This window comes from Amphiprion ocellaris, chromosome 3 (genome assembly GCF_022539595.1).
Source record: "Amphiprion ocellaris isolate individual 3 ecotype Okinawa chromosome 3, ASM2253959v1, whole genome shotgun sequence".
NCBI lineage: Eukaryota > Metazoa > Chordata > Actinopteri > Pomacentridae > Amphiprion > Amphiprion ocellaris.
In genome coordinates, this window is record NC_072768.1 from 29,107,797 (window position 1) to 29,120,962 (window position 13,166).

The 13,166-nt window shown below is 41.8% G+C and overlaps 1 protein-coding gene across 3 annotated transcripts in view; it reads right to left on the reverse strand.

Moving 5' to 3' along the window:
• LOC111569377 (cytosolic carboxypeptidase 4) overlaps positions 1-13,166 on the reverse strand; it is a 179,964-nt gene that overhangs the window by 99,270 nt on the left and 67,528 nt on the right. For all 3 annotated transcript variants that reach the window (XM_055009139.1, XM_023271441.3, XM_055009140.1), the window contains 2 exons: positions 2,296-2,461; positions 1,354-1,421 (listed from right to left, as the gene is read on the reverse strand). In XM_055009139.1, coding sequence (XP_054865114.1) covers positions 1,354-1,421; positions 2,296-2,461 — 234 coding nt within the window. The remainder of the gene's footprint in view (positions 1-1,353; positions 1,422-2,295; positions 2,462-13,166) is intronic.

A 13,166-nucleotide genomic window follows, 5' to 3' on the forward strand; every position in this document is an offset into this window, starting at 1 on the left:
CTTAAAATTGGAAAGAGACTTCATGGACACCCTGTATATGAAGAATTAGTCCTATATCGAGGAAAACACCAATACACAAACAGAACAATGTTGTACATAGGAGAGAATAAACAACAGCTTCATAAGCGCATGGCTCAACACGAGAGAGCAGCTCCTCAGGACTAGACTCAGCAGTTCACCTGCATCTGATGGATAAGGGATGCCTTAGATTACAGCAATGTCCACATTTTGGACAGAGTTTGAGAGAGGAGTGAAGGAAACCATCTTTGTCAAATTGGAACAGCTATCTCTAAACAGAGGAAGGGGTTTGCGACACCACTTATCAAACACCCATAATGCAATGATAAGGTCTCTCCCCAGAAAATTTCACCATTGTTAACATCTTGAGTCACTCCGGACATGACAGATTCACATCCTTTGTTATGTAAAACTGGCACCTCCATCACCTGGTTTCACAACACTTCACACCTGGAGACACGTGAGTCTTGGGTCATTAATAGTCCAGTAGTCATGTGAGCTGGAGTGACTATAAATTCTGTAACTAGCCATTAGTCAGTTGAAACTGAAGAAACCTCTTGGATGAAGATGAAACATCTTCGAGAACCTTAAAGAGAAGTTCAGTTGATTTCTACTGAAGCTCCTACAATAATTGTGTGGTAAGGTACTAAAGCCCACCTTGTTTACCCTATTTGCAGTAGGCCAACTTACGAGTTGGAATTGTGTTTTATATTTGTTTTATATTTGTTCCAAAGTTTGACACTGCCAGAGTTGCGGCTGAAAGAAGAATACATCTAAGCAATACATTATTTTAGTGGAATACACTATTGTAAATAGTCAGGACTTCTTGAGAAGCAGTGACGTGCATAAGCTTATTTAAGGCAGCAGTTTTGTGAAAGACTTCTTTTGTGCTTTGGCTGCAGAAGCTGTGTTGCTTTTATCTTGTGCCATAGTTTAAAATTTCTCAAACTGATTTAGCTTTATAGTTTGTATCATGAGAAATATGCAGCTCTCGACCTGCTCATGTTTGCAACTGGTCAGCTAGGGTCAAAACCGAATTCAGAAACTGTGGTTGATTGAACAAGTTGATAATCAGCTTTATGCGACCACTTAGCTTGACTGCAGTTGTTAGGTTTAGTTAAGCCAGATAACAAAAGGTGATCCTGTGTATGTTGACCTTGCTTCGTAGTATCGGCCCCAGGGGTTTGAGGACCAAAGCTCACACACACACACACACACACACACACACACACACACACACACACACACACACACACACACACACACACACACACACACACACACACACACACACACACACACACACACACACACACAGGCACACACTTCACTTACATAGTCTGTGCTGTTGGCCTCCTGGTTATCTTCATCTTCTTCAGCATCACTACCCACACTACTCTCATCTGAACACAACAAAAAGGGAAAAGGAAAATAAAAAACAAGACAATAAAATGTCATTTCAGACTGATGGAAAGGATATGAAGTTTATTCATTTGGGGGTCCCCTAGACAAAGGAAATCTTGAAAATATAGGTTCAGTGATGGGTTCAAAGCCCAAAACACGGTATACATTACAGAACAGACTGAATGGTTTCAACTTAATTTTTACTTGTATTTGTTTTGTCCATTGTAAATATTCCCAAAACACATATACTACATTTTATCTATTATCACTCCACCAAGGAATGCGGCAAAGTTAGGTGACAATCTGCATACGTTTGTCCTGCTGTGAATCTTTCTGTGAAATGTACAAACAGATTTGGATAAAATTTTCAGGGAAGTTCAGAAATGACACAAAGACCGCATGATTAGATTTTACAGTGATGCGGCTTATAATCTGGATGAACAGATTTGTTAAAATTTCTGTACCATTGCGAGAGAGCGGCACGGCGTCATTGTAACTATGACAACGTGAACGCTATGTCAGCTGCCTGCATCAATTCAAGCCATCTGCTACATTTTTTAGTCATGCAATCCGGTATCTGTACATAACACACGCCTGTGCTCAGCACAAAGTCATTTTCTATTTATTTATTTAGTTTGTGGGTAGATCTATATTAAATGGCCGGATTCTATGTTGCCATGATTTCTGAATACATAAACTGAAGAATGAACAGCCTTGGTGGAGTATTGCACTTTGAGTGCTTTTCTTGTTTATTTTGTGTAAAAGTTTCTGTGTCATTATTATTACTGTGATTGATTTAACATATCTAAAATTCCACTGACTCAGGGCTGTAACTGCTTATACTTTGCCATGGAGTGAATGCAGATACTTTACCTGGTGTTACGTCCACATCAGGAACAGCGTGTGGTCTTCCAGGCAGGGGGAAGGTGTATGCAGACTTATCAGATGTCAGTGGTAGAGGAGTTTTAGGAAGACACTTCCTCATCAGCTGCACGGTGGACTCCACCAAACACTCCAGACTTTTACTCAGCAAACATGTCTGTAGACAAACATAAAAACGTATATGCAACATTAACAACTTCAATCAATTTAGAGATACATCTATAGCAAATGATTTGATTATACTATTTTGTACATAAAGATATGCCAAAACATATCAATCAAACTCATCCTTCAAAAGTTAAGAATTGCATTACCAATAATAAAGCATTTTATCTTTTCAAACAGCCGCTTTTCTTTCAATTTTTGATAATATGATCTACTCTGCCTGCTAATTATACTTTTGCATCTCTAAAGCTCTAAGTAATTGTTCCATTTCTATTGTGTGTTGCATTGTGCTCAGTGGGGTTCATCAATGGCACACTGCCAAAACATTTATAGATATCCACATGATCATTCTTCCTAGGACAAATTACATCACTTTTACCATTCATGGTGTGCGATTTCCCATTATAGATGTCTGCATTTCAACTGCAACTGCAGCTGAAGTATGGCTAGTTGTGATTCCAGCTTTAGATATCTACAGTGTAATTCTGACTAGGAAGGTTTCTAGTTTAAGATATTTTTAATTCCTTTAAATTCAACATTTCAGACAGGTCACTTTGTCAGATTAAACCATTTATTTTGGATTGATATGCATATGTGTTTGGCGGTGACTCTGCTCGAGTGATGATCCAGAACAATCTGAGCAAACATGACACAGATAGTCCCTGAGATCACAATCCTCCCAGCACAACCTAAGATTCACAACGTTTGAATGAATACAGTGTGAACACAGAAACAAGGAGACCAACTTAAAAGGTCGTCATTACACAAAATTCAATTTACATAGTTTTAATGTGCAATTTTGAACCATCTGTGTTCTACAGTCCCACAAAACATAAGAAACATTAATTCCCTTTATTCTTTCTTCCTCTATAGGTTAAGAAGCATGTCTCTGAAAGAGCAGTTCAGGTTTGCGGCTTGCTGAGATGAGAAGAAAAGATGTGAAATGCTCCCAGCCTGCTCCTCGTCCTCTTCCACCGACTGAACAGAGTAGATGCAGAGGTGTTCTGCAGCCCTCTTTGTAAAATTATGAGTTATGATATTGAACCTTAGAAAAGGAGGAGGCTGGGGAGGAGACAGAGATTTGCAGATCTGTAGAGGCTGGTGTATCATTGATGTGGTGAGTGTGGAGTGGGCAGAATGAATGAACGCTGCCTCAGTTATAAAGCATGCTAAGTGGGTGGGCTGGACTTAAGTAGAAAAAGATTGGACAGAAGAAGACCTTGTGACATCCTGACTCACTCTGTGCCTATATGAGCTAGTACACAACTTCATATATACATTGTTCTGTTTACATATTAAGTTGAACTAGTCAAAATTATGTTGTACGTATGTCAAACTTGAATTCTAACAAGTAAAAATTAGGGATATCTTGTATTAGACTTTTCATTATGGAAAATGACGCCCTAGACATCTGTAGCTTTATCAGAAGCTGTAGCAAGTCAGAAGCAGCTTGCTTTACAAATAGGCCATTACACTGCAACTGTAATTGCATATGTCAAACCATTTTGTCACCATGTCAGTGTAACCTGAGGTCAAGGTTCGGGTACATGTTGACCACCCGCACCTCAAGAATGAAGATCAAAGCTCATAAACTCCTTCCTGCTGAGCTCTTTATATTTCACAGATTTTTCGAACAATCTTATCCGCCACAGCAGCCACCATTACTTTTGCTAACACTATTCAAATGCTTTGCTGGACCAGTATCTAATAGGAAGCCTCAAATGAGCACAGTCAGGCCCAATAATTTAGACTTGTTGTAATGATGTTTGAGATATCTCGCATTTGAGATTCTGACAAGTCATAAATGAATTACAGATACTTCTAACTATTGTTTTGATGAGTCAGAATTACATTAAAATGTCTGGAATGAAACATTTGACCAGTTTATGTAGGTGCAAATGATAAAATTGACATTTACTTCTGTAAATTAAATTCTAGCCATTCAAACTCAGTTATTAAGTGTTAAAACGGCTTGTCATAGCAGCAAATCACTGACTTTACAATCTTTCTGGTAAAACTGAAATACTTGATCCGCCATGTTTCTCATACTGATAAAAGAGACTGTGATGGAAATGTCATATTTACTCATTCATATATAGTACATTCTATAACCATCTCTTACTGTCTGCTCTGAGCAGAGGCAGCTCAACTGATCTTGGGCTGTGCAAAGTCAAGATAGCTTATCGTGAGAAGTTTTGCTTGCTCTTACAGTCTGTCTTTTAGAGTGTGGTAACTTTACCACGTGAAAGAAAGCACGCGACACATTGCTCACGTTTTATCGGCGTTTTATCTAGAACCTGCTCGATAGCAAAGATTCCATGCGGACGTATGCACAATACATGTTACAGGGCAGAGGTCTTCATGAACAACAAGAGCAGACAACCACCGGAGGTCACTTTCTTAATATGTCACTCTGGCTTCACACTGCCGCCTTGTGGATACACCCCTACATTACATGCATGACCAACTCAACACATCTTAACGTTTTTCACATTACAACATAGAGCAAAAAGCCCAGTGCAGAGAAGATGATGTTTGGCTCCACTAAAACAAAACTGGAATTAGTCAAGCCACCTGTCTCTACCTGTTTTGTTTCGGCTGGGGTGGCTGAAAGAGAGATGAAAACAATAAAGCATGAGTGTTACTACATTTTTGATTCTTTGTCTGTGGATGACATGAATCATCAAGAAAAGTGTAGAGAGACAAGCATGCCAGATCTAATGCAAAGTGAAATCACTATACAGAAAGCAGAAAATGAGTAAGAATGAATACTTCCACCACTCAAAGACTCTCCATCCCTTCAGTCACTTAGCCTTCCTCACCCATTTCACCTTTCCTTTCTAAATGGACCTCTTCGGTGTCAGCTTTTGAGTCCAGTGACACGTGATACACTCGACATATATTAACACACACTCCTAAAGCTAGCTTTGCCCAAATATCAGCCTTGTTAATACCATCTTGCGGTGCAGATTAATTTACACTGAAAAATTCACTTCCAGCGCTGAAACACAAACCACCTGGAATCTTTGTGGAACATCTGGCTGTCGAGTGTGCGGAAGAACGCAAAACATTTAATACCATCAGAATCTGTGTCCATTAGGTTACCAGTTGTGACCTTGTATAAATGCGCACATCACTCTTAGTTTAAGGAAGCAGTTATTTGTCTGCTGTCGTGTGATGCTGCAGGTATTTATTATACCAACAAAAAAAAATCTGACACACAGCCAACACATGCAGAACATACCACTGTAAATGACAAACAGGACTTCAGTAGTTATTTTAATGTTTCTGCTAAATCTGAATGACAGGGCAGTGAAACCTGAACAACGCTGCTGCAATATCTAGATATTAATATCTAGACATTAATATCTAGACAAATATCTAGACATTAATCTAACTTAATCTTTCATATCTGCCTGAATACCATCAAGGTATTCAGTATTTCGACCAAAATATCAATAAGCTATGTTCTAGAACTGTCTGGACACAAGCTGGGGTTTGAGCAAGCGCAGCTGTGTCATCCAGGGCAGTGTTTTTCAACCTTTTTTGAGCCACGGCACATTTTTTACATTGGAAAAATCTTGCGGCACACCACCAACCAAAAATGTTACAAAATGAAACTCTGTACAGTATACACACGTGGACAAAATTGTCGGTACTCCATGGTTAATGAAAGACAAACCCACAATGGTCACAGAAATAATTTGAATGTGACAAAAGTAATAAATAAAAATTCTATGAAAATTAACCAATGAAAATCAGACATGGCTTTTGAACCATGGTTTAACAGAATTGTTTTAAAAAATAAACTCCTGAAACAGGCCTGGACAAAAATGATGGTACCCTTAACTTAGTATTATGTTGCACAACCTTTTGAGGCAATCACTGCAATCATACAATTTCTGTAACTGTCAGTGAGACTTCTGCACGTCTCAGCAGGTATTCTGGTCCACTCCTCATGAGCAGACTGCTCCAGTTGTCTCAGGTTTAAAGGGTACCTTCTCCAGATGGCATGTTTCAGCTTCTTCCTCAGATGTTCAATAGGATTTAGATCAGGGTTCATAGAAGGCCACTTCAGAATAGTCCAATGTTTTCCTCTTAGCCATTCTTGGCTGTTTTAAGTTGTGTGTTTTAGGTCATTATTCTGTTGCAAGACCCATGACCTGCGACTGAGATCAAGCTTTCTGACACTGGGCAGCACATTTCTCTCTAGAATACCTTGATAGTGATGAGATTCCATTGTACCCTGCACAGATTCAAGACACCCTGTGTCAGATGCAGCAAAGCAGCCCCAGAACATAACAGAACCTCCTCCATGTTTCACAGTAGGGACAGTGTTCTTTTCTTCATATGCTTCATTTTTGCGTCTGTGAACATAGAGCTGATGTGCCTTGCCAAAAAGTTCCAGTTTTGTCTCGTCTGTCCATAGGACATTCTCCCAGAAGCTTTGTGGCTTGTCAACATGCAGTTTGGCATATTCCAGTCTGGCTTTTTTATGATTTGTTTTCAACAATGGTGTCCTCCTTGGTCGTCTCCCATGAAGTCCACTTTGGCTCAAACAACGCCAGATGGTGCGATCTGACACTGATGTACCGTGACCTTGGAGTTCACCTTTAATGTCTTTAGAGGTTGTTCTGGGCTCTTTTGTTACCATTCATATTATCCATCTCTTACATTTGTCATCAATTTTCCTCCTGCAGCCACGTCCAGGGAGGTTGGCTACAGTCCCATGGATCTTAAATTTCTAAATAATATGTGCAACTGTAGTCACAGGAACATCAAGCTGCTTGGAGATGGTCTTATAACCTTTACCTTTAACATGCTTGTCTATAATTTTCTTTCTAATATCCTGAGACAACTCTCTCCTTCGCTTCCTCTGGTCCATGTTCAGTGTGGTACACACCATGTCACCAAACAGCACAGTGACTGCTTGTAACCCTATAAATAGGCCGACTGACTGATTACAAGTTTGTAGACACTTGTGATGCTAATTAGAGGACACACCTTGATTGAACATGTCTCTATGGTCACATTATTTTCAGTCTTTTCTAGGGGTACCATCATTTTTGTCCAGGCCTGTTTCATGAGTTTATTTTTTTAAATAATTCTGCTGAACCATGGTTCAAAAGCCATGTCTGATTTTCATTGGTTAATTTTCATAGAATTTTTATTTATTATTTTTGTCAAATTCAAATTATTTCTGTGACGATTGTGGGTTTTTCTTTCATTAACTGAGGGGTACCAACAATTTTGTCCACGTGTGTATGTGCATGGGATATACAAAAAATACACAATGAAAGGTAACATCATAAGATCAGCAAGGTAATATAAATTCTTTTCGGAGTCAGTATACCTCAGAGTGCATTACTGAGCCTATTCAATTGCTGAGCAGGGATTTAAATCTTGTTTTTGGTTTTTTTAAGTGGTTGCAGTCATGTTCTAGGTTACATTTACAGGTGAGTTGTCTGTTAATATTTACTGAAGTAATTGTATAATGAACTCAAGTACCCAACTCCAAGCAGTGATTTTATATTTTAAAAAAGCTAGTCAGGTGACAAGTTTTTTTGAGCATCTTGCTGTGTGTGTCAACACCACACACAGTCCACCAAAAAGTACTGTTTCGAGTGTCTATATCTATAATAACAGCAATCAATTATATGGAAGAGCTATGATGGCCTTGTGGGTAACATGCACACAATGTACCTACAACAATACTTAATATTTAATATTAGTAATGTAAATGTGTGCTTAATGTTATAAGACCTCGCAGTGTGAAACAGTGTATAGAAAATAGATGCAATGGATGTAACTTTGTTTTCTATCTGTATTTCTACATATTTTTCTTGTAATTACAGCCCATAATTAGAGTAATACATTATTATTTTTCTACCATGATGACTTTTACAATGTGGTCATGCACTCCATCATATTTGATGGAGGACACTTGTATACACTCAGTTTCCAACATACTGACACACACTAAAAAGGGCCCAACCAGAACCATTCATCCACCTATTATCTATACACCACTTAATCTTCTGTAGGGTCACGGGGGTGGGACTGGAGTCTGTCCCAGCTGACTGTCAGTGTGAGTGAAGTCAAGGTTCACCCTGGACAGGTCACCAGTCTATCACAGGGCTACACAGATGGACAGACAACCAAGCACACTCACATTCATACCTACAGACAATTTAGAATCACCAGTTAACCTCAGCATGTCTTTGGACTGTGGGAGGAAACCAGAAAACCTAGTTGTACTGAGAGCATGTGGATAGGAACTAATGTGTGAGGTGACAGATCCGGTGGGACACATTAGGAGGACGGAATCTAGAGTAAGGAATGGATTGAGTGATCGGTGTTAATAAAAGTTTAGCCTTAACAGTTACCGCTGCCTCCCGACTCACTGGTCCTATTGTGTGAGGTCACACATAACAGTACATGGTGTCAGAAGCCAAGAAGCCCGTCTCAGGTGGAGACCGGATGACGACGTCGGCGGGAAGCGGCAGTTTTACCGCTAGCTCATGAGTGAAGCTAACTTCGTGGTGATCGACTACGGGCGCGGATAAAGAGGTCCAGAGGACGGCGCGAAGATGACGGATCCCCTGTTTTCAATTAGTCCACCTGAAAATTTCGATTTCAGCAACTATTCGTCATGGCCCAACTGGATTCGCCGTTTTGAAAGGTTTCGTGTAGCAGCAGGACTGGACGGCAAAGACGAAAGCTACCAAGTAAACTCTTTAGTGTACACAATGGGCGATAAAGCCGATGATATTTTGAGCACGCTAGGGTTGAGCGAAGAGGAGCTTAGAAAATACAAGAGTGTAAAAGTAGCCCTCGATAAGCACTTTATTGGCAAACACAATGTCATATATGAGAGAGCACGTTTTAACAAACGATGCCAAGAACCAGGGGAATCAGCTGAATCCTTCATTGCTGCAGTCTATAAGTTAGCAGAAAATTGCCAGTATGGACCACTGCAGGACGAGATGATAAGAGATAGGTTGGTGGTGGGCACACAGTACCAAGGCCTATCAGAAAAACTGCAGATGGATAGCGGATTAACACTGGAAAAGGCAGTGCTACAGATAAGACAGCATGAAGAGATGAAACAGCAGCCAGTTGTGAGAGAGACAAACGTGAAGGACAGGAAAGAGGCAAATGTGGATTTGTTAAAGTTTAAGAAAAAGACTTTCAAAGACAACCAAGCACGAAAATCGTTTGAAACAAAGAGTCACAGTGAAAATCCAAATGGACAAAAGTACTGTGGGCGCTGTGGCAAGTCACCTGCACACTCCAAAAACAACTGTGTTGCACGAGACGCAGAGTGCAGAAAATGTCGAAAAAAGGGACATTTTGCAGTGGTGTGCAGATCAGGCAGAGTTGGAGCAGTCCTGGAGGATGGGGACAATACACTGTTTTTAGGAACAGTGTCAGCAGGAGCACGGCCCAACAACTGGAAAAAGACACTAGAGGTAAATGGCAAAAATGTGACATTCAAACTGGATACAGGAGCTGATGTAACCGTAATACCAGCTGCCATCTACTCAAAAGACCTGCATGGACCACTCACCAGAGCGGAGAAGCCCCTGTGTGGTCCCAGTGGAGAAGCCCTGAAAGTGAAAGGTCAGTTCAATGCTGTCATGAAATACAAAAACAAAATGACAACACAGCCAGTGTACATCATACAGAGACTATCCATCCCTCTGCTAGGCTTTCCAGCTATCACAGCATTAGGCCTGCTTCACCCTGTAGACAGTGTTAAGGAAATGGAGGCTGACATGAAAAAACTGTACCCCAAAGTCTTTACAGGGCTGGGACTCCTTAAAGGGGAGTACAAAATAAAACTGAAGGATGATGCCAAGCCTTATGCATTGTCACTGCCAGGACGAGTCCCACTGCCATTATATGACAAGGTGAAGACAGAGCTGGAGAGAATGGAGAAGATGGGGGTAATTGAGGCTATTGAGGAACCAACAGAGTGGTGTGCTGGAATGGTGGTGGCCCCCAAGCCCAATGAAAAGGTCAGAATCTGCTCAGACATGACTCACCTAAACGAGTATGTTTGTAGAGAACGCCACATACTGCCTGCTGTAGATGAAACTTTGGCCAAATTCGCAGGTGCAACGGTCTTCACTAAATTGGATGCTACAGCGGGATTTTGGCAGGTGCCTCTCCACCCAGAGTCAGTCCCGTTGACCACATTCATCACCCCGTTTGGAAGATACTGCTACAAAAGGTTGCCATTTGGAATCTCGTCAGCACCTGAACATTTTCAAAAGAGACTGTCCCAAATGCTGACAGGACTGGAGGGAACTGTGTGTCATGCAGATGACATACTTGTTTTCAGTTCCACTCGAGAACAGCATGACCAAAGACTGCACCGAGTGTTAGAGCGGCTTCAGGAGGAGGGGCTGACCCTCAACAATGACAAGTGCCAGTTTGCAGTAGAAAAGGTTATGTTTCTGGGTCACATTGTCACAGCACAGGACATTGAAGCAGACCCTGGCAAAATCAAGGCAATCAAGGAGATGCCTACACCCAGAGATGCTGCTGATGTGAAAAGGTTTGTGGGCATGGTGAACTACGTCGGAAAGTTTTCCCCACGTGTAGCTGAACTCACACAGCCACTAAGAGAGCTTCTCAAAGCAGACACAATTTGGGATTGGGGGACAGCACAGCAGTGTGCTTTTGATGAACTACGGCAGGAACTGAGTTCTCCCACGGTCCTGGCTCAGTATTGTCTGAACAGAGAGACAAATTTGCAGCTGACGCTTCCTCCTTTGGATTAGGTGGGGTCCTGTCGCAAAAGCAACCAACAGGAGAATGCGCAGATATGCCCAAATTGAAAAAGAGGCACTGGCGTTGACCTGGGCATGTGAACGCTTCCAGTCTTACCTGGTAGGAATGGACTTTTTGATTCAGACTGATCATAAGCCTCTCATTTCCCTACTAGGCAGCAGAGCTCTTGATGATTTGCCGCCTCGTATTTTAAGGTTCAGATTACGACTGCTCCGCTTCACATACAAAATCGAACACGTCCCAGGAAAGAACTTAATCACGGCAGATGCGCTGTCCAGAGCACCCATCCAAGCCCCGCCTACAATGCAGGACAAGCAACTGGAAGAGGATGTGTGCGTGTCTATTAACCAGATTCTGCAACAGTTGCCAGCATCAGAATGTAAACTCGCACAAATCAGACAGGCACAGGAAATGGACAATACATGCAGGAGACTGAAAGAGTTGGTACAAACAGGGTGGCCTACCAGCAGGAAAGCTCTCCCACATGAACTTCAAGCATATTGGCAATACCACCAAGACTTGTCCATTGCAGATGGACTATTGATGAAAAGTGAAAGACTTGTCATTCCTATTAAAATGCAGGAGGAAATGCTGAACAGGGTACATGACGGTCACCAGGGCATGACAAAATGCATTGCCAGAGCACAACAGCCCATATGGTGGCCTGGTCTGACCAAACAAATCAAACTCAAAGTTGACAACTGCATAGTTTGCGCACAGGAGGTTCACAATGCACCAGAGCCTCTCATGACGACACAAACCCCTAGGCAGCGCGTTGCAGCAGATCTCTTCCAGTGGAATCGTGCCATGTACCTGTTAGTGATAGACTATTTTTCCCGTTACTTTGAAGTTGCAAACCTTGCCTCTACAACTGCAGTCCCAGTGATCAACAAAATGAAGGCCATTTTTGCATGTCATGGGGTCCCTGAAACTCTTGTCACAGATAATGGCCCTCAGTTTTCAGCAGCCGAGTTTGCAGCCTTTGCAGGAGACTATGATTTCAACCATGTGACCACAAGCCCCCACTATCCTCAAAGTAATGGAGAAGCAGAAAGGGCTGTAAGGACGGTCAAATCTCTCCTTAAGAAGGGGGAGGATCCACACAAGGCTCTCATGGCATACAGAGCCACACCTTTGGCACAGGGCTCATCACCTGCACAGTTGCTGATGGGTCGTAATATCAGGGCACCCTTACCTGTCAGTGAGGAAAAACTTCAACCAAGATGGCCAAACCTTCAGCTGTTCCAAGGTAAAGACCAGGACCTGAAACAGAAACAAGCTTCCTGGTTCAACAAGAGACACAAAGCTCGGATACAACAAGAGCTCACACCAGGACAAAGGGTCTGGGTGAAGAACACCAACAACTCGGGGACTGTCAGCAGCCCAGCCAACACCCCACGTTCCTTCAACATTGATATGCCATCAGGATGTCTCAGGAGGAACAGATCTCACATCAGAGTGATTCCTGAGGGCACCACAGTCACAAGGTCGGGGCGGGTTGTTCGCACTCCGCAGAGACTGGACTTATAACCACCACTCATAGAGTAGGAAGCTGTGGTCCACGGGGCAGAATAATCCCCGCACAGCTCTGGGGACCCAGGTTGTCGACCCTGACCCCCAGGCAGGTTCCATGTCATATTTTGTTAAATGGTTGGATACAGAAGTGTTGTAACATTGTTAAGAAAAAAAAAGGGAGAAAGAAGGAAAAAGTAGTTGAATACTATTTGTCACATTGTAAAAGTGCTTGAATGTTAATTGGATCTGAAGTTCAATATGTTTAGTATTTGTTAATGCAGAAGCAAGAACGGTTTGATTGTAAAAGACTCTGCAAGGAAAAAGGAGAAATGTGGACACTAAGCAAAAGGGGGGAGATGTACTGAGAGCATGTGGATAGGAAC